The sequence below is a fragment of the Pygocentrus nattereri genome, chromosome 23 (genome assembly GCF_015220715.1).
Source record: "Pygocentrus nattereri isolate fPygNat1 chromosome 23, fPygNat1.pri, whole genome shotgun sequence".
NCBI classification, from domain to species: Eukaryota; Metazoa; Chordata; class Actinopteri; order Characiformes; family Serrasalmidae; genus Pygocentrus; species Pygocentrus nattereri.
This window is the reverse complement of record NC_051233.1, coordinates 13,325,101-13,347,065: the sequence shown is the minus strand read 5'-3', so window position 1 is coordinate 13,347,065 and position 21,965 is coordinate 13,325,101. Positions and strand designations below refer to the sequence as shown.

Sequence of the window (21,965 nt, the reverse complement as noted above, 5' to 3'; positions counted from 1 at the left end):
AGCTGTGACTGGTCGTTTTTTGTATATCAAGTAAATGCTGGTTTCTTGAAAAGGTTAGACGAGGTGAGTAGCAGTGCTGTAAGTTCATTTTGTGAAAAATTCATGTTTGGGTTGGGCTGGATCACATGTAAGGTTTTAGCTGCTGAGGTGAGAATTACAGCAGCGCAAGAAGGGAAGGGCCAGGACATGTCATAGTGAGAAGGAAGCGAAGATGTGCAGTGTCAAGCTGTATTTACAGTGAGGCAAAAAAGTATTTAGTCAGCCACTGATTGTGCAAGTTCTCCTACTCAGAAAGATGAGAGAGGTCTGTAATTTTCATCATAGCTACACTTCAACTATGAGAGACAAAATGAGAAAAAAAATCCAGGAAATCACATTGTAGCATTTTTAAAGAATTTATTTGTAAATTATGGTGGAAAATAAGTATTTGGTCACCCACAAACAAGCAAGATTTCTGTCTCTCACAGACAAGTAACTTCTTCTTTAAGAAGCTCTTCTGTCCTCCTCTCTTTACCTGTATTAATGGCACCTGTTTGACCTTGTTATCTGTATAAAAGACACCTGACAGTCAGACTCCAAACTTAACCATGGCCAAGACCAAAGAGCTGTCGAAGGACACCAGGAAGAAAATTGTAGACCTGCACCAGGCTGGGAAGAGTGACTCTACAATAGGCAAGCCGGTTGGTGTGAATAAATCAACTGTGGGAGCAATTGTAAGAAAATGGAAGACGTACAAGACCATTGATAATCTCCCTCGATCTGGGGCCCCACACAAGAACTCATCCCATGGGGTCAAAATGATCATGAGAACAGTGAGCAACAATCCCAGAACTACACGGAGGGACCTGATGAATGACCTGCAGAGAGCTGGGACCAAACTAACAAAGGCTACCATCAGTAACACACTACGCCCAGAGGGACTCAAATCCTGCAGTGTCAGGCGTGTCCCCCTGCTTAAGCCAGTACGTGTCCAGGCCCGTCTGAAGTTTGCCAGAGAGCATATGGATGATCTAGAAGAGGACTGGGAGAATATCATGTGGTCAGATGAAACCAAAATAGAACTCGTGTTTGGAGGAAGAAGAATGCTGAGTTGCATCCCAAGAACACCATACCTACTGTGAAGCATGGGGGTGGAAACATCATGCTTTGGGGCTGTTTTTCTGCAAAGGGGACAGGACGACTGATCCGTGTTAAGGGAAGAATGAACGGGGCCATGTATCATGAGATTTTAAGCCAAAACCTCCTTCCATCAGTGAGAGCATTGAAGATGGAACGTGGCTGGGTCTTCCAGCATGACAACGATCCCAAACACACCGCTCAGGCAACAAAGGAGTGGCTCCGTAAAAAGCATTTCAAGGTCCTGGAGTGGCCTAGCCAGTCTCCAGACCTCAACCCCATAGAAAATTTGTGGAGGGAGTTGGAAGTCCGTGTTGCCCAGCGACAGCCCCAAAACATCACTGCTCTAGAGGAGATCTGCAGGAGGAATGGGCCAAAATACCAGCTACAGTGTGTGCAAACCTGGTGAAGACTTACAGGAAACGTTTGACCTCTGTCATTACCAACAAAGGTTATGTTACAAAGTACTGAGTTGAACTTTTGTTATTGACCAAATATTTTCCACCATAATTTACAAATAAATTCTTTAAAAATGCTACAATGTGATTTCCTGGATTTTTCTCACTTCGTCTCTCATAGTTGAAGTGTAGCTATGATGAAAATTACAGACCTCTCTCATCTTTCTAAGTAGGAGGACTTGCACAATCAGTGGCTGACTAAATACTTTTTTGCCCCACTGTAGTTATTAGCCAAATGCCGTGGGCAGAAGCAGAGGCAGGTTCTGAACAGCAGCTACAAGATGATGAATCAGTGTATTGCCCACACATGAAGACATAGAGACCAGACTTAGCAAACATAAATGGTTGGCACACCAACCATCTTCCAATGCCATGTGACAACCCGTTCATGACAAATGCTATTACTCAGACACAGCAGTGATTTTGGGGCTCTAGGCAAATGACAGAAATGAGGCCTTTTGGATTCACAGCCATCTGCACTGCAAAAAATGTCTTAGCACATGAAATCACCGTCGATCTAGTCGATCTATCTAATATTTCTCATTTTGAGATGTTGAATATCATTGATTGTTGACAGAACATTAAACAGTCTGAACGACTTGTCTGCATCTTAAGCATTTAATTATACAGAAACTAACATACCTCTGGTTTCAAGAGAAATGTTAGATAGGTGAGCATCTACAGTATCTGGGGAAGATATTGCTAATCGTTTGTATTATTTCATGTTTTGTTTCTCTTGTTTTCTATTATTGTCTCTCTTATTTTACTATAGGTAAATATTTAGCTTCTTACCATAGACGCATACAGTAACAGTATTGTGTTTTCTTGTGACCTGTAGGCTGCTGCACATGCCTCGTAATCCTTTTGTATCTCATCTTTGCATTAGTCTATTCGAAATGTAAAATTTGCCATGCAACAGATTTGAATAATAGTTCTGTGCCCTGATATTCAAATGTAGTCATGCGAGCAGACTGACACACTGACTCTACATCTTCCCCCATACACGCATTCACACTCTCTCGTGTGCTGGTTATCAGTGTTATAGACAGCAAAACCGATTAATAGAATAGAATTAACCCCTTAAAATCCCAGCATTATTACCTACTAAGGCTTAATTATTCAGTAACTACAGGAACTTCAGGGCAAACAGGCTGAGCTATTCTTTGGTTATAGAAGTGTTTAATTGAGCCATTTAAGGCCATTTAACTTTATGATTCTTTAGGAAATTAAATATGCAAAGAGTTACAAGATGTACGATAGACTTAAATAACAATTTAGGTTTATACATGTTTGCAGGTAAATCATTACAAATGATGTATCTTGAGGTAGTCCTTACTGAACTTAAAGTGGAATCATGAATGTCACATGCATGCATACCTGTATAAAGTTGTATGAAATGTGTTTTATTCATTTTCGTTGCGAAAAGAACACAACATCTGCATGGAACACACTTCAATAGTACACATTCTACAACTTTTAATGCACTTTTGCCACTTACTTGCTAAATTGAATGTATTGGAAGAATGAAAAAGATCAAATCTGGCACATGAAGCAGCTGACTGGGGATCAGAAACTAAGGATATCTGACTGTTACAAAGCAGAGGACTATATAAACACGTCCTGCTTCATTGTATGCAATGACATTAAGAAATGTAAGTTAAGCAGAACTGTTGACATCAGAACAGAATCTTGCAGATGTATCAGGTAAGCAAAACCCCCCACATCACTGCCAAGGACTTACAGGAAGATTTGGTTTGCACTGGAGCAGTGATTTACTGATGTGTGGTGCAATATTGTCAGACAAACATACTATCCGTGGAAGGGTCATCAGAAGTTAAAGTGCATCAAAGTCCACAAAGTGTTGTGCATAAGTGTGGTTATAATCAAATAAGGTATGTTTAGAGAAAATATAGAGCAGCATTTAAATAAAAAACATTGCCAATTGTCAAGCATGGGGTGAGAGTACTATACTTTGGTGTTGTGTGGCAGTGCAGGAAATGTCGTGGGGATAGAGGAAATAAGTATAGATATTAAATATAAATATATAAAAAGAGACTGGATTTTGCAAGACAATGATCCAAAACATGCCTCAAAATCAAGTCTGAACTATTATGATTAAGATCTTGAAATAGCCCCAGATTTTAATATAACAGTTACCTACCAATAAATTAAAACCTCGGAAGATGTTGTAGTAGCATATAGAATCAGTTCATACATGTACCTAGAACAAAATTAGTTTTATATAATTGAAAACACTGATTCCTTTTGGTGTTTTTGGTCATTTCAAACTTTGGAATGTATTGTTCCATTTAAAAGTATGACAGAATAACAAGACTAGAGTAACTAAAGTATTAAAGTGACTGTTATTGACCAGTAAATTGCCTGTGTTTAGAGCTCGGAACCATTTAGTTATACATGGTGTGTGTGTGTGTGTGTGTGTATGTGTGTGTGTGTGTGTGTGTGTGTGTGTGTGTGTGTGTTGTTTCAGTTGCCAGATGGAAAGAACACCTGCAATTCGGACGCAGACTGCACGAAGGGCCAATTTAAACGTACGGGAAATGGTAAACCGCTAATCAAAACTTCTATGTCTTCAGCGTGGTCATCAGCACTTAACACATTTAACAGGTCTTTCATAGTCGACAATAACTCATTAACCCATTCAAACCTGGATGCAGAGGAACTAAAAATATCACAAAGGATTGTATATAAGCTATACTCACACAGAGAACACATCAAGATAGGATTCAGAGCCCCTGTTTATCAGCCTTCTCAGAGCCTTTCATAATACTCAACAGAAGTACATGCACAGACATGACCTGATCCTTTACCTGTAGTTAAATGCATTTATGTTAAAAAAGGGAGCAATGAATTGATAAACAACCTAAGGAAGAAAATTACGTTTGGTGTATTTACATTCATTATGTGATGTGGGTTGCTAATAAAATGTTACTAGTTATGGCCTTTCTCTGAGATGCTTGACAAACATGGGCAAAGTGGAAATTCACAGGTCTGAGGACATAAAATTTCATTTCTCTGCATCCAACACAACGCCTGTTTGAACACATTTTACTGAACATTCTTGCTTTTTTACAGTTCTATGGTCATCATTTTCAGTTCTGGTGGGCCGGTGTCCAGCACAAGTAGTGACACCTTTGCTCAAACACACCTGATTCAACTCATCAGTTAATATGCAGTTTTAGTAGGTGTGTTTGCAAGGAAATCATCAAACTGTGCTGGACACCGGCCCTCCAGAACTGCAACAGGAATTGATGACCCCTGCTATATATCTCACCTATAGTATCTTGATAAACCAGCCTTCTTCTGAAGCCATTACTCTTGGTGGAGCTCTTCTTCAACACTGTCCGTGCAAAGAGTCCAGGTTTTGGGATCACTTTATTTGGAGTGCTTCTTTGTAGCTGATTAATAAAATCTTAAAAGAGTATCAGTAACACATCAACAACATATTAGTGAAGCAGCACTAATAAAGCATCTGAATACATTGAAGTAAATATCTTGAAGATGTACTGCTGATGGATTACTTACAGTAAGTAGATGTAAAACCTAACCCATAACCCTGGTCCTAATCCTAACCCTGACGTTAACCTCAACCCAAAACCTAACCCTCACCCTACTATGTTTTGAAAGGTTCCTAAGAGTTACATGAGTGTTTGCATCATTTGAAAAGGACCACTCAAAATAAAGAGTTACCCAGGATTCTGGTAGACACCCATTCCATGACGATTCCTCTGGCTTCTGGAATGTTTGGCTAGTAAAGTCTAATAAAATGTTTCTAAATTATCCATTTAGAGCAAACAGCTGACCACATAATGATTTGACTGAATCATGATTCCTTACAAAATGATTCAGTGCATGGTGAAATCTCAAATTTCACCAGGATTCAATTAGATTTCAATTTCACTACAATTAAGTTTAGTTCCATTCCTTTATGATTATGCAGGAAATTATTATGTGAATCCTGAAATATCAACATTTAACCAACATTGAATTCGATTATGATTCTTTTAGAAATAATTCAATTAATCATGAATTATCAGATTTCCCCACAATTTAATTCAGTTTCAGATTCTTTAGAAATTCACTCAGTGAATCATCAAATCTCAAATTCCCCAGTTATTCAATTTAATTGCAGTTCATTCTCAATTTATTCAGCGCATTATGAAACCTTAAATTTTACTGCAATCCACTTCAGTTCTTTTCTTTTATGATTTTTAAAGACATTATTCAGTGAATTGTGAAATATTGCAATTAACAGGTTAAGATTCAGTGTAATTTAATATTTTTAGATAATTATTCAAATCTCAAAGTGATTCAATCTTCAATCAGAATTTATTCAGTGCATCACAAAATCTCAAATTTTTTCTACAACTTTGTACAGTTTAATTTCATTATAAGTCTGTCGGAGTTCATTTAGTGAATCATGAAATCCTAAATTTCACCAGCATTCAATCTGATTATGATTCTTTAGAAAAAGATTCAGTGCATCAGGAAAATCAAAAAGTTTGATTACACTTTTCAACATAAAATCTCAAACGTCACTACAATTTTCAGTTGAATTTCATTACAATACTTTAGGTCAGCTTTCTAGTCTACAAGTAGATGTTGAGAAAAGGTCTGGTCTTTCTTCTTATGCTCTCAAGCTGTCTGCTTGTCACGTATGGGGTCATCACATACAAACACACACACACACATATACAGTGGGTTGCAAAAGTATTCAGCCCCCTTGAACTTTTCAACCTTTTGCCACATTTCAGGCTTCAAACATAAAGATATGAAATTGTAATTTTTTGTGAAGAATCAACAACAAGTGGGACACAATTGTGAAGTGGAACGAAATTTATTGGATATTTTTAACTTTTTTTAGAAATAAAAAACTGAAAAGTGGGGCGTGCAATATTATTCAGCCCCTTTACTTTCAGTGCAGCAAACTCACTCCAGAAGTTCAGTGAGGATCTCTGAATGATCCAATGTTGACCTAAATGACTGATGATGATAAATAGAATCCACCTGTGTGTAATCAAGTCTCCGTATAAATGCACCTGCTCTGTGATAGTCTCAGAGTTCTGTTTAAAGCGCAGAGAGCATCATGAAGACCAAGGAACACACCAGGCAGGTCCGAGATACCGTTGTGGAGAAGTTTAAAGCCGGATTTGGAAAGAAAAAGATTTCCCAAGCTTTAAACATCTCAAGGAGCACTGTGCAAGCGATCATATTGAAATGGAAGGAGCATCAGACCACTGCAAATCTACCGAGACCCGGCCGTCCCTCTAAACTTTCAGCTCAAACAAGGAGAAGACTGATCATAGATGCAGCCAAGAGGCCCATGATCACTCTGGATGAACTGCAGAGATCTACAGCTGAGGTGGGAGACTTTGTCCATAGGACAACGATCAGTGGTACACTGCACAAATCTGGGCTTTATGGAAGAGTGGCAAGAAAAAGCCATTTCTCAAAGATATCCATAAAAAGTCTCATTTAATGTTTGCCACAAGCCACCTGGGAGACACACCAAACATGTGGAAGAAGGTGCTCTGGTCAGATGAAACCAAAATCGAACTTATGTTTGGCGTAAAAGCAATACAGCTCATCACCCTGAACACACCATCCCCACTGTCAAACATGGTGGTGGCAGCATCATGGTTTGGGCCTGCTTTTCTTCAGCAGGGACAGGGAAGATGGTTAATATTGATGGGAAGATGGATGGAGCCAAATACAGGACCATTCTGGAAGAAAACCTGTTGGAGTCTGCAAAAGACCTGAGACTGGGACGGAGATTTATCTTCCAACAAGACAATGATCCAAAACATAAAGCAACATCTACAATGGAATGGTTCACAAATAAACGTATCCAGGTGTTAGAATGGCCAAGTCAAAGTCCAGACCTGAATCCAATCGAGAATCTGTGGAAAGAGCTGAAAACTGCTGTTCACAAACGCTCTCCATCCAACTTCACTGAGCTCGAGCTGTTTTGCAAGGAAGAATGGGCAAAAATTTCAGTCTCTCGATGTGCAAGACTGACAGAGACGTACCCCAAGCCACTTGCAGTTGTAATCACAGCAAAAGGTGGCGCTACAAAGTATTAAAGCAAGGGGGCTGAATAATATTGCACGCCCCACTTTTCAGTTTTTTATTTCTAAAAAAAGTTTAAAATATCCAACAAATTTCGTTCCACTTCACAATTGTGTCCCACTTGTTGTTGACTCTTCACAAAAAATGTCAATTTCATATCTTTATGTTTGAAGCCTGAAATGTGGCAAAAGGTTGAAAAGTTCAAGGGGGCTGAATACTTTTGCAACCCACTGTATGCAAACACTCCACCGAAGATGGTTCATAGTCATATTTACATAAGAAGACACGCCACATAGGGAGACACCATATTTACCTAAGGAGTCTCAGCTGCCACAAAAGGACGTCTATAAAATCAGCCGTATCCTTTGCACATAGCAAACAGCTGTCCAGTTAACAATATTCAATTTTATTAACATTATTAGAATCCCGAGCTAACATTCATGATTACTGTCGGATAGATTTTATTGAAAAAAGTTGAAAGTTGATCTTCAAAACAGTAACACATTTATGTTAAATTACATTTAGTACAGACCACTGAAGTTCATAATTCTGTAGTCAACGCCATGCCAATACAAGGCCATGTCTAATAGGAGTTTCTCTATGAGAAAAATAGAGTTTTCAAAATTTACCCCATCACATCCTGTGGTGAACAAAAGTGCTCCAAAGCCCATAGGTTTTACCCTATCAACATTTTTCTCTCTAATATCACTAAATCTGGATTATGAGGTCATTAAAGAATTGAAATGCTTGAATTTGACGTCATTAGACTGGCAGCCTCCTTAAAAAGAGCACGTGCTTTGCCAGTGTGATATCTCAGCCCTACATGCTGACCTGCACTAAGGCTACACTGTTGAACACACTGCAGCACTAAAAAGGGATTCACTGTTATAATGTCAAGCTTATAACAATAGAAGAACCCTTTTTGCTGCTATAGAATTTTCAAAAATGTACATCAGTTACCTGAAGAACCATTTCACCATGCAAAGAACTGTTTCAGCATGATATGGTTCTAAATAGAACCACTGCCTTTACTAAAAACCCTTAGAAAAACATCTTTTTAAAGTGCATAGACTCCCACAATGGCACTAGCAGAAATTAGCATTAGCATTTTTGGAGTTTTTCCTCGTTTTAACATGTAAGGCTGAACTGAAGACCTAGCTTTAATAGTCATGGTTTGCCACTACATTCATGGAGGTAAACTCAGGGGGCAGACCAGGGGGGCTCCCAGGACCTGGTTTGGGAAACATTGGAAATGCTGCTTCAGTTTTTTGCTGTAACCAGAGACCCAGTTTTGTCATTTATCACATTAGCACACATTAAGAGAAACATAATGTGATTCTAATGTGTTTCTTAATGTTAGTCAAATAAGTAAAGTGCAAACGTCCCCCCTTCAACCAGCTGCACTGTAGGTTTGCTAGCTTTTGTTGAAATATTCATGCCAAATGGAGCTTTTCTAAGAGGGAGAATTGGGAGAAGCTAAGCTCACACTGTTCAATGTGCACTACTGTGTTAACAGTGATATAAACTGCTTTCAAGTGCATGTGCAAGTCTAATGCTCTTTTCTTGCTCCTTCCAGCTTGAAGCAGGAGTGTGTAGTGTTACATTGAAGCTGCTCTGGGCCCTGTTCTAATCCGCTCAGGCCCGGCTCAGTGTCTTTTCTCTCTACCTAATGTTACTGAACTCTCTTCCTCCTAGGGCACATGACAGGGAAGTGTGTGAACACAACCAATACGTGCGAGATCATGTCCTGGTGTCCCATCGAAGATGACAGGACAATTCCAAAGTAGGGCATTTTTTCCATACAGAGAATGTAATTAAAAATAGTACAGAAATAGAAATATACAGTACTGCACAAAAGTCAGATACCACCCTTCATTTGTTCCATTTCCTGAGGAGATTAGGTATAAGATAGTCTTCTTTGCCTAAATAAGAGCAAAGAGTTCTATAAATGATCAAAGTATACAGAGAAAGTGGGACCCCTAACAACCGTGCAAGAGCTGGTAGACCACGAAACTGTCCCCATCAGATAAACAGATAAAAAGCTGTCATCTTTGAGAGAGAGGACTCAGTTGTTTCTTACCCACAGTGTAGCACTTTAATTGGCTCGTATAATCTAAATGCTGATTTTTTTTTCCTTACAATCCTAAAGGGCTCATATCCAATGTTTTTCTTGTGAGTTCATTTTTCCCAAATCACATTTCTGTGTTTTTATGTACAAAAATGGTCATAATTAATTTTTACATGGCCACTTTCCAACTTCTCTTTATCCCTTTAGATTTAAATAGACTTTTTGTTACCGTGCCTTTAAGACTGATATAAAATCAATCAGCTCTCTTCTGATTGGCTGCTCTGTACTGTGCCTCATTGAAAAATCAGTCTGCGCTGAAACACTCTTTATGAGTTCAATATGAATGGGTGGGGATAAAGTGCTGTAGTCTGAATTACTCAATGTATGTAATGGAGTTGGTATTTGTGACCTCACAGAGTAAATGAAACAGGCTGCTGGGTGCTTTAGTTTTGATGTATAGACTGAGGAGTGAATGGTACATCTGGCACTTTAACATTGTTTACATATTATTTCAAACTTCTGTATTAAAAAGAGAGAGACGTTGGGCTTTTCATGATATGGGCCCTTTAAAATGCAAGTTTGGCCCATTAAAGAGCAAATACTCTATTTATATTGTTATTTGTATAATTTTTTCCCATTTACTATTGGGTTAAAAATGCTTAGAAAAGTCAATAATATATGGCCAATAATATTGGACAATTTGGCTATAGAAATTATACTGGAATCAAAAATAATGATCAGTGCATGCCTAATGTTCAACTTTTTTACCTTTGATCACAGCAATCTCTCTCTCTCTCTCTCTCTCTCTCTCTCTCTCTCTCTCTCTCTCTCTCTCTCTCTCTCTCTCTCTCTCTCTCTCTCTCTCTCTCTCAGTCCTCCACTTCTCTCTGTGGCTGAGAACTTCACACTCTTCATCAAAAACTCCATCACCTTCCCAGCGTTTGGAGTAGTCAGGTACAGTGTTTTTTAAGAATCACACGAGTGTGTATATGTCAGCCAGGATACAGATGTAGATACAGACAAAATTCCCAAAAGACAGCTGCTACTTTTGGCTATGTGATGCACACACACACACACACACACACACACACACACACACACACACACACATCTTCTAAGTTGCTTCGCCCTCAGGGTCACAGGGGGTGCTGAAACCTATCCCAGCTGTCATCAGGAAGAAGGCAGGATACACTCTGGACAGGTTGCCAGTCCATTGCATCACTCACACCTAGGGTGGATTTACCATGTTTTTGAACTCTGGGAGGAAACCGGAGTACCGGAGGAAATTCACACAGGCATGGGGAGAACATGCAAACTTCACACAGAAAGGACTCTGGTCGCCCAGCCGGGGAATCAAACCCGGGCCCTTATTGCTGTTAGGCAACAGCTCTTCTCACTGCGCCACCCTATGTGATGCACATTTGCCCATTTTCTGTAGATAACAGTGCAGTACAGTGTCCGAAACCCCATAAGCAAGTCTATTTATTTGCAATCACATTAGTTCAATTAATTAATGATTAATGACAAATTATGACTTTGTATCTTGTAATATGAATGGTTTGGACATGTGTTGAGGAGGAATAGTGGATATATTGGTCAAAGAACGTTGGAGATGGAGCTGCCGGGTAGAAGGAGAAGAGGTAGACCTCAGAGAAGGTTTATGGATGTAGTGAAGGTGGACATGGAGATGGTTGGTGTAAAAATAGAGGAGGCAGTAGATAGGGCAAGATGGAGGCAGATGATCCGCTGTGGTGACCCCTAAAGGGAGCAGCTGAAAGTAGAAGAAGATCTTGTAATTATGACTTAATGTCTCATAATTATGACTTGTATCTCACACACACTTGAAAAAAAGTTGTCTCTTCAATAAAATAGGTCTCTCATAATAATGAGAACGTTTCTCATAATTATGACTTACTATGTCATTATGATGAGAAGAAAAAATAAAATATTTTCATTCATATGAGATGTTAAGTCATAATCATGAGAAAGTAAGTCATCATTATGAGAAAGTGAGTCCATTATGAGGTGCAAAGTCATCGTTACACTCTTAATCATGGTTTTTCAAGGGTTCTTTAGTAGAGAAAATGGTTCTAATATATAGAACCATGAACACTTAAAGAACCCTTTGCATGAATAAAGGGTTCTTTGCATCATTAAATTATTAATCAGATTGAAGGAGAATGTGTTTTATATGGCATATATAGCACCAAAAAGTGTTCTTCTATTGTAACAAGCTTGACATTGTAACAATAGTACAATTCTTTTTGGTGCTATATAGAACCCTTTTAAAAAGGTTCTATATAGAATCATCTACAGCAGATTCTCCATCAGTCTCAAGAACCCTTTAATCATACAAAGGGTTCTTTGACTGTTCATGGCCATTTGCTCTACTAAAGAACCCTTGAAGAACCATAACCTTTAAGGATGTAATTATGACTTAGCATCTCATAATGGACTAACTTACTCATAATAACAATATAATGACAATGACAAAATGTCCTAATGACAGAATCTCATGACAATGAGAATATTTTCTCATCATAATGAGACAGTAAGCCGTCTGAGACTAAGTCATAATTAAGATAAGAAACATTCTCATTATTGTGAGGCACTAAGTTCTTTAGTTTCTCAAAAATACCTTCAGAGAGCAGAAGAACAGATGCACATCACATCCGTTGAAAAAGAAGGGAAAAGCAGGCACAGCAACTCTGAAATGAACAAGAACTGACAGGAAAACATACATTTCCGTCTCTCTGCAGGAGTAACCTGGTGGAAGGTGTGGATCAAAGATACATCAAAAAGTGTTTGTATGACCCTGATGAGCACCAACTGTGTCCCATCTTCAGACTCGGTGACATCGTCAGGCTCTCTGGCTTCAATTTCTCTCAGATGGCTGGAGTGGTAGGTCTCTCTCTCTTTTACACTTACACTCTCACTCACTCACTCACACACACACACACACACACACACACTTCATGCTGTGTGCGGATTTGCTGTTTGCCCTCATTTCTCAAGGATTTCCTGATAAGCAGGCCTTGCCAGAGAACACTGTAAGCTTGGCTTTGATGTGCGTCTGAGTCCATTTGAATAATATCAATCATAAATACATTTCCACTTCACTCTCCATCGTAAGGCTTTTCCTCACATAGCTTTCATTGGCAGCTTTCATTGGCAGCCTTCACAGTCTACTGGTGTCAGACATCTGTACACTTTATTTCACCCTGCAAAATGGAAGGTTTATTTTGTGTTTAAAGTACGGTTCTACTTTACAGTACCTGGCACTCAGTTAGTCACACATTTTCCAACATCTCTGCATTTAACCCTTATAATTATTCAGGCTGTTTTTCTTACTGTGCCCTTAACACTGATATATGTAAACAGCCTCCTGTCTGCCTGGATGCCCTGTATTGTGCCTTATTCAAAAAGCAGTCCAGGCTGAAAGACTCCTTGTAACTTCAGTGTGAATAGGTGGGGCTAAACTACTGTAGACTGAATAGGCAGATACAATCATAGACAAAACTCTCAAGATACACATTTTGTTCATTTTCTAAGTGAAAATATGTTAACACGTCCTCTGCCGGGAATAGATTTAAATATGGATTTTTCCTACAAATTCCTGCCCTCTTCCAAGCGCTTTCGGCTGTCCAATGACGTTATGTTAGAGGTGACCTGTGGCGCTTCACAGGTCTTAGAGGAAGAATGTGCTAGCTTTCGCCTTAGCGTTGGTAGTTTCATGTGACTGGGGCAGTCCTAACTAGTGGGTGAAACTGAATATGACTAAATTGGGGAGAAAATTGGGGGGGGGGATACAACAAACAAAAAAAGGGAAAAAAAGAAGAAACAGTTCATTAAAATGTGCAGAAGTATGTTCTCTATAGAGCATGCGCTAACTTATTTTCAACAAAACTTTTTCAAGCAACTGCAAATGAAAAATGATTTGTTTTTTCATTAAAATCACAAAAAAGATTTCAAAATGGGGTGTTCTGTGTTTCCATACATGGATTGTTTTAACTAGGAGTGAACAGTATGTTTTGATACTTAAACAATATTTACATGCATACATACATACACTCATGTACTCATGCACTCAGACAGCATTCAGTCTGTCTGGGAATAATATGCCTGTATACAGCTTTTTGATTGGGAGTACAATATTCACACAGTCACCATTAAATGACCTTTTTCGCTTAGAAATGAATGAGTGTATTACATGATGACACAAATCTATTAACAACACCCCATAATCGTGTGATATACCATGGCAATGAGGTAACAGCCCCTGAGCAACCATCAGGGACACCACAGCAACCACCTAGCAGCACTCCAGCATTTACTTAGGATGTCATGGCAACCACCTAGCAACTAAGTGGGATACCAGAAATGAACATCTTTGCAACCACCTAAAATACAATAGCACCCATTTGGTAGCACCCTAATAATTGTTTACCTGCTGTTAAAGCAGCACAATCACTTTGGCTGGCTTTACAAGATTGTCTTGGTTGACAGTTTACAGCAGCATTGTCTAAGTAACATTCTGCACCTACGGAGTCGTAATCTGGGTAAAAATATCTACTTTGTTTAAATGAGATATTCTCTATATTAGTAAGTAAATACTTTCCTGTTTTTCTCCGGCAGGGTGGAGCTATAGGGATACTCATTGAATGGGAATGTAATCTGGACCTCAGTCTCCAAAGATGCATCCCCAAGTATGGATTCCATGGCCTCTATGGAAACGCCAAAGAGGGAGAAAGTAGCCAGGCATCAGTGGGCTACAATTTCAGGTGAGTAAACGATTTGTTCTGACAGCAGCAAAAGGCCTAGTCCTGTAAGTGCAAGAATGGGCCAAAGAAAAAACTTTGCCAAAAAAAAAAACTGTCCAGTTAATTAGAACGTTAGACAACAAGCTTTTACTACAATCTACATTGCGTAGTATAATCAAAAGATTCAGAGTCCAGACAAATCTATGCATGAAAAGCAAGGCCAGAAACTACAAATGAATATCTGTGACCTTTGATCCCTCAGACAGAACTGTATTAAATCCAGCATGCCTTTGTGATGGACGTTATCACATGGCCAGGGAGTATTCTGACAAACTGTTATTGCTGCATTCATTAATGCAAGTTTACAAACACCATCTGTCAACAAGTTCTGGAAACTCCACCAACTTCTCTGGGCTCAAGCTCATCTGAAAGAGAGTGATGAACTTAAAAAAAAATGTGTATTGTAATCTGACGAGTCAACCTGTCAGACTGTTTATGTAGATAATGGCCATTATGTTTCTTGAGTCAAAGAAGTAAAGAAGCGTCCAAGATCTGGCATGCTATGGTATTGCACAACTGTAAAAGCACCACCAATGCTAAATGACGTTTGGTGCAATATTTGCTGCTTTTTAGACACTGTCTTTTTCAGGGGGGTTAACACTAAGCCACATTCTGCCCATGTAACAAAAGCATGGCTGCGTAATCAGAGTGTGTGTGTGTGTGTGTGTGTGTGTGTGTGTGTGTGTGTATGGGGTGGTGTGTCTGTGTGTGTGTGTGTGTGCTAGACTGGCTTGTCTGTCTGCCTTTGAAGTCTGATGTATTATGAAGGATGAAGGACAAACAATGACAACAAAGGCCCTGTAAAGTTGCACAAATGAACATTTGGATAACTGAAAAAATGCAAAAAATACTGTTTTCAAAACCAATTGTTTCTTCAACCCTGTAACGATTAGTAAATGTCATCAATGGCAACAAGTAAAACACTGAATATCATGCTTTTCTATGCAGTTGTATTATTTGGGTGGTGAATCATTCTCAGCACTGCAGTGACACTGACGTGGTGGTGGTGTGTTAGTGTGTGTTGTGCTGGTACAAGTGGATCAGAGGAGGATGGGTTCCCCCTTTGAATCTTGGTTCCTCTCAAGGTTTCTTCCTTTTGCTCTTAGGGAGTTTTTCCTTGCCACTGTCTCCACTGGCTTGCTCATGGGGGCTTGGACCCCGGATTATTGTGTAAAGCTGCTTTGTAACACCTGTTATAAAAAGTGCTATATAAATAAACCTTGACTTGACTTTGTTTGACAGCAGTGCTGCTGGAGTTTTTAAACATCCCAGTGTCACTGCTGGGCTGAGAATAGTCCACCAACCAAAATTATCCAGCCAACTTCCTCCTGTGACCACTGATGAAGGATGACCAGCACACACTTGCAGATGAGCTACTGTCTCTAACTTTACATCTACAAGGTGGACCAACAAGGTAGGGGTGTCTAATAGAGTGGACAGTGAGTGGACACCTCAATGTCACTGCAGTGCTTTAACTTTATTACTTTACTTTAACTTTCTGTAATGTGATTAACCTGAGCCTCACCCCAAGCATTTCAATGCAGAAATGTCCGGACATGTTGTGCACATGACTTGAAATAAACTTGAAACTTGACCCTCCACCCAAATAATACCTGCTCTGTGGTGGTTGTGAAAGTTGTAGGGTAGGGTAAAATGGTATGCAGTTGCAGTGCAACTGTAGAGCTATAAAGCGCATAAGTGGAGCCAATAAGCTGGACAGAGTATGGATCCCAGGTTGGTGTACTTCAAAATGTTGTCATGTAAAAATGGACATAAGTATGTAGCATAGCCAAAAACAGTAGTAGCAGTTCTGCTGAATTTTAAAGAAACTGACTCACAGAGTTTAATGATCTGACTGAGTCTTAAATCAGACTGAACAGTGTGTGAACTCTTCTGTGACATTTCAGAACGGCAAAATATTACATGGAGGACAAAGTGGAGAAGAGGACACTGATGAAGATCTTTGGCATACGCATCGACATCGTTGTTCACGGACTGGTAAGACCATCAGCCCTTGTTCTGCTCCGGTGTCCATTTACATGTAACTGAAGCTATTGTCTTCCATTTAGGCGAGAAAATTTGATATCATTCCAACACTGACAGCGATAGGCTCTGGAGTGGGAATCTTCGGAGTGGTAAGTATCACAGACAGCGCAGCGGTAGGACGAATCAGGACCACTTTCCTCTATCATTCCAAACAATTCACATTCACCTCCTGATGTTTATGGAAGCAGCCTGAGAGATGTTGAATTGAATCCATATTAGGAACACTGTTTTTTTGAATGAAGAGGCCTATAGTGCATTAGGAATGATTGATATTCTGTAATATGATGACCAGGACTATAAACATATTGAACTGGTTTATAATTTTGGTTCATTTAAGTTGATATGGTGATAAGCAGCAGATGGCTTAAAGACATAGTGTGACTAAACTAGCACAGGATTTTGACATTTGGTTCCTTTCTAGGCGACCGTCGTGTGTGATTTGGTGCTCTTAAATTTAGTGCCGAAGAAAGACTTCTACAAAAATATGAAATTCAAATACACAGCAGTACAGGATGAGGTAAGTGCACACAGAAGAAGGGGACAAACCCAAATGGAAAAGAAATACAAGTATTTTTTATATGTGAGATACATTTCATTCCAAAGTGTATTTCAAACACTGAAGTACATTAAGCAAAAACACATTTTCTAGTGCATTAAATGAATGTGCTTTGCATAAATTTCTTTCCATTTGGGAAGTGAAGGAAGACAGCTGTTGCATCAATTCAGTGATATTGTAAATGCTAGAGGGCACACGCAAGCTTCACTGGGGTGAATGGAGATTACAGCTAATATTTTCACTTAAAGATGTTTCTGGCCATTCATCTAGGAACTTTCCATTTTTCTACAGCAAACACATTTTGTGCACTATGATGTTAACTTTAGTGCTGCTAAGTGCTGATAGGTTGGCAACCTGATAAGCTTATTAGCTGAGTAAAGCAGTTTACACTAAGACATGGGAAATGTTTACATTCACTCAATAATCCAATCATTATTGGCTTTCTGCAGTCAGCATACTCCAATTTTTTTCCAACTTTTTTAGATGAAGATATCCGATAAAGGCATCTATATTTTACCTCAGTAACCTGATGTCTCAGTGCATGTATACTCTTACTCTGATTTCCTTCGTTTTTCTCAGTCTGTGTATGTGCGAAAACAGATGGCGGTACTGAAAATAAGTAAGCAGTGTTGCCACAAGATGGCAGCAAAACACTTTTGGAACAATGCAAAACAACCAAATACATTTTTGACAAAAAAAGTAAGATTTAAATATTTTTCACTTTCTAGATGATAGTTCTAGATAAAGTGGCACAATGTTTAAAAAAAAAAAGGCCATGGCATGAAGTTAGAGTTTCATATTACATTTATAAGTTTACTGGCTGGTTGCAAAGCAGAAATCCGATTGTTCATGTAGACCTGGATCTGCACTATTATCTGATTATTTATTTATTATTATTATTATTTTTTAATTATTACCAACAGATATATAGTACAAGAAATAGACAGGTGCATTATTACAAGACAAGCCACAAAGAGATAAGGAAGAGAAAAAAAACAAAAAAAAAAAAAAAAACAATACTTAAAAGAAATGAACAGACAGTACATTAGGCCAAAAAAAGAGAGAGAGAAAATGATTAATAATTCTAATAATGACAGGCAGGCAGTATGTTAAGTAAATACAGTGGTAAGATATATGTATACACATATACATACACACCCACATTGAACATCTTGTATGCAACATACAATGATCTGTTACATCAATAATACGTAGGCAATATAGCCTTATCATAGTTATATCATAATTATCTGATTATGTTGATCGGATTACAAAATCTGATTTTCTGCAGTTATCAGTTTATTAATTGCATGCAAACACTATTAGAAAAACAGGAGCTGAAATGCATTAAATATGAGAGCTTTGCTGCAATATTTTTACTCTTTAGAGTAAATGGGAGAATTTGTATAAAATATATATAAATATAAAAAGGATAAACCCTTTTAAAACAGCTAACTCTCCTATTATCTCTGAGTTCCGTTTGACCCCATTCAGAGTTTAACATCTCTAAATAAATGGTCGTCATAATTCTTTGCTTAAAATTTAACATTTTCTAATTTATTGGTGAAAACTGTGTAAACAAAAAAATTTACATATGTTTTCAATGTTCACGTTTTGTATGCATCAGCGTTCTTCAGTCTCTATAACATGCAATTTTATAACATTCAAACAAACTTCCCTCTGCTGGTAGTTCACACCACATGACGGAGCGGAAAACATAATTCCCTCCGGTTCCAAATCCCAACTTTGATATTTCCCAGAGGTCTAAATTGCTGGGGTCAAATCTCTTTTAGGATAAAATAGTTTTATTTTGCACCATATTTTTCAGGTATGGCTTACACATACTGGCAATACACACTGAGAAAACAAAAGTATAGTCAAGGCACACTGGGATTCCTTAGCCTGCTACACTGGCGGGAAACCTCGAGGCACTGACAGGCTCTTTAGTATTTCAAAAAACGCCAGCATTCACACAGTCTCAGAAAGCCTAGAAAGTCTATGCACAAAAAAAATTTAAATGAATGCTTGCAAATTCCAGTTCAGTCATGCTCTAAAAGGATGTTGGGGTTCACAAAACCACACAAACAGACTTTGAGAAAACTAGGAAAGTCCAGAGTTATTAAAATAACCCCTTTTTGTGGCCTAAAAGGTGGTTCTTCTAGGAAGCTCCCAAGGTGCTTGAGGGCTCACTCAAAAGAAATGCATTCTTCTAGGAATCTAGAGCTGCTTCAGTGTTCTTGACACAACTTAGTGAGTTGTGTCAAAAACCCTTCATCTGCCACACGTGAACGAGATATCAGACCACTGGTGCTGACAAAGATGGATTTACATAGAAGCCACACTTATAAACTGAATCAGAGTTGAGTTAGAGACAAACAGCAGCAGCTGCTGTAAAACCGTAGCTGCTCTTTTTATCTGCGTACGGCAGATGGCGCCAGATAGCCATTGCTGTCAGGAGAGCTGAGTGAAAGTTACATACCTTTCACACTGCACTTCAATCTGACTTCGCACTGTGAGTGCAGCATCTTTAACATTATTACAAAGGACAAAGTCTGTATACCGCAATACTAAACTACATCTACGCATGAGTGTAGCAGGTACAAGATGATGACATAAACCCATGCACTGTTAGGTCAACTGTGTCTCACTATCTGGGGTAAGATGCTGCAATACCAGTGTTGCCTGAATGTATCTAACAATCTCTATAGACACATAACACTAAATCTAGCTGGTCAGTCAAACTCCAATGAGCAACTTTGTGTTTTTAATCCCCTAAAATCTCAGGCATTTTACATACTAAGGCTTATTATTCAGTAACTTCAATGTAAACTTGTTGAGCTATTCTTAGGTTATAATCTATCTTAGGACCAGAGGAGGATGGGTACACCCCCGGATGAGCCTGGTTCCTCCCAAGGTTTCTTCCTCAGCTCTGAGGGAGTTTCTTCTTGCCACTGTTGCCCCTGGCTTGCCCGCCGGGGGGTTTTTACATTCATGTTAAAACTTTGTCTTTTCTGGAATTCTGTGAAGCTGCTTTGTGACAACATCCATTGTAAAGAGCTCTATACAAATAAACTTGATTTGATTAGGTTATAGAAGTGTTTAATAAAACTCCAGGTCTGATGGTGGGCCCTGGCCTTTTAAGGGGTTAACTGACTGAATAATAAATGTGGGCAGCATGCTAAAGAAGGCTTTTGCCCCCTGTTTGGGGGATTTCAGACCTCGAAGGTCCAACTTCATTTTTTTTTTACAAAATCCTCTGAAACCAAATGTACTTTTCTCTCTACAGAACCCCCCACATATAATTCTATTTTTTACATTTCAGCATTTTTCTGGTGCAAATTAATATATTTAATATAATAAAGCAAACCAGATCACTATGATGCAGTCACAAAAAAAACAATATTCTGGGGGCATAAACCCCCGTCTTCAAGATAAATTCCAGAATTAATTGGGCCATAGCCATTGAATAAATGTGACGAAATTAAATTTTGTCCAATTATATCAGTCAGCAAAAATTGGAATAGGAATTATTATTTCATTTCATTATTTAATTTCCAGTCAGGGTAGCCATTTCCATTTCTGGAAGAGAAGTGAAAAAACAAGTTCAAACTTATGGAGTTTCCAAATCATTATTTAATACATAGGGAACACTGAACTCCTAACAACCCTGCAAGATCTTGTAGGCCAACAAAACTGTCCCCATCAGATAAACAGCACTGAAAGCTCTACTCTTGCTTCAGATCTGAAAAAGACGACAAACCAATACTATGACCCTGAAATGGTATGTAGGAAATAGACAAAAAAAGAAGGAACACTGAAACTGGACAACTGAGGTGCTAAACGTGTGTTTGGGATGCAACTTGATACACTCAGTACTGAACACTGATATTATATTTAGTTGTTGGGAATAATTTTCTGTCGAGTAAATGTTGTTTGCTTTTTCTCCTGGTGCTGAAACATGAATAACTTGTATTTAATAGCTGTTTTAGCTGGAAATGAAACAGATGAAGTGAGTCTTCTGACTGTAGCACAGGACTGTGTGTGTAGCTGTGTGTTTGTGAGTTGAGAGCACGTGGACAGCTCCTGTTTTTTATAGCCTCTCACACTCCGCTACATACAAGGCCAAGACTGTCCCCAGAAATCCCCCAGCGACAGTTACCCTAGCAACACACACACTGACACAACTCATCTATCTCAGAGAGAGAGAGAGAGAGAGAGAGAGAGAGAGAGAGAGAGAGAGAGAGAGAGGGAGAGAGCGCAAGATAAAAAAGACAAAAGCGAGATAATGTGTCAAACAACAAAATCATAAAATACTTCCATTTACATTTAAATGACACGATACATTCAATTACAACAGAAATAAATATTTCACCTACTCTCTGGCAAGGGCGTGTCTACAGGTGAGCTGAGGAGGGCGTGGCTCACCCAGAGGAATCATCTGCCCATCCAGTGAAAGTGAAGTTTTCCTCTCTAGTTTATACAAACGCTCACTTCTCATAACATCTAAGCCACAATTTGACAGAGTTGAAGTGTTTTCTTTTTCACAGAGTAACAGCTCTGGACCCCCTACAAAAATCAGACACTGTAATCCTTTTTAAACAAAAGTGACTCAGACAGTGAACTGATGAATAAGAACACAGTGCACAGGTTGTGTGGGAAGTAACTAACAGTGTGTGCGGTTCACCTCATAAGCAGCATCATCATTTGTCACATAGACTTATAGTCATTAGTGTTTTTTCTGATTTATAACAATGAACCACTCTGCCACTCTGCAGGTGCCAGTTATACAGCTGGACAAAGAGGATCAGGAAAAG

The 21,965-nt window shown here is 38.8% G+C and overlaps 1 protein-coding gene across 3 annotated transcripts in view; it reads left to right on the top strand.

Annotated features, from left to right (window-relative positions):
• The window catches only part of p2rx1 (purinergic receptor P2X, ligand-gated ion channel, 1), a 53,814-nt gene that overhangs the window by 28,153 nt on the left and 3,696 nt on the right, over positions 1-21,965 (top strand). For 2 of the 3 annotated variants that reach the window (XM_017701717.2, XM_017701719.2), the window contains exons 4-12: positions 4,063-4,135; positions 9,357-9,444; positions 10,603-10,683; positions 12,489-12,630; positions 14,365-14,510; positions 16,457-16,547; positions 16,619-16,684; positions 17,017-17,112; positions 21,927-21,965. In XM_017701717.2, coding sequence (XP_017557206.1) covers positions 4,063-4,135; positions 9,357-9,444; positions 10,603-10,683; positions 12,489-12,630; positions 14,365-14,510; positions 16,457-16,547; positions 16,619-16,684; positions 17,017-17,112; positions 21,927-21,965 — 822 coding nt within the window. The remainder of the gene's footprint in view (positions 1-4,062; positions 4,136-9,356; positions 9,445-10,602; positions 10,684-12,488; positions 12,631-14,364; positions 14,511-16,456; positions 16,548-16,618; positions 16,685-17,016; positions 17,113-21,926) is intronic. The other variant, XM_017701718.2, reaches the window with a different exon arrangement.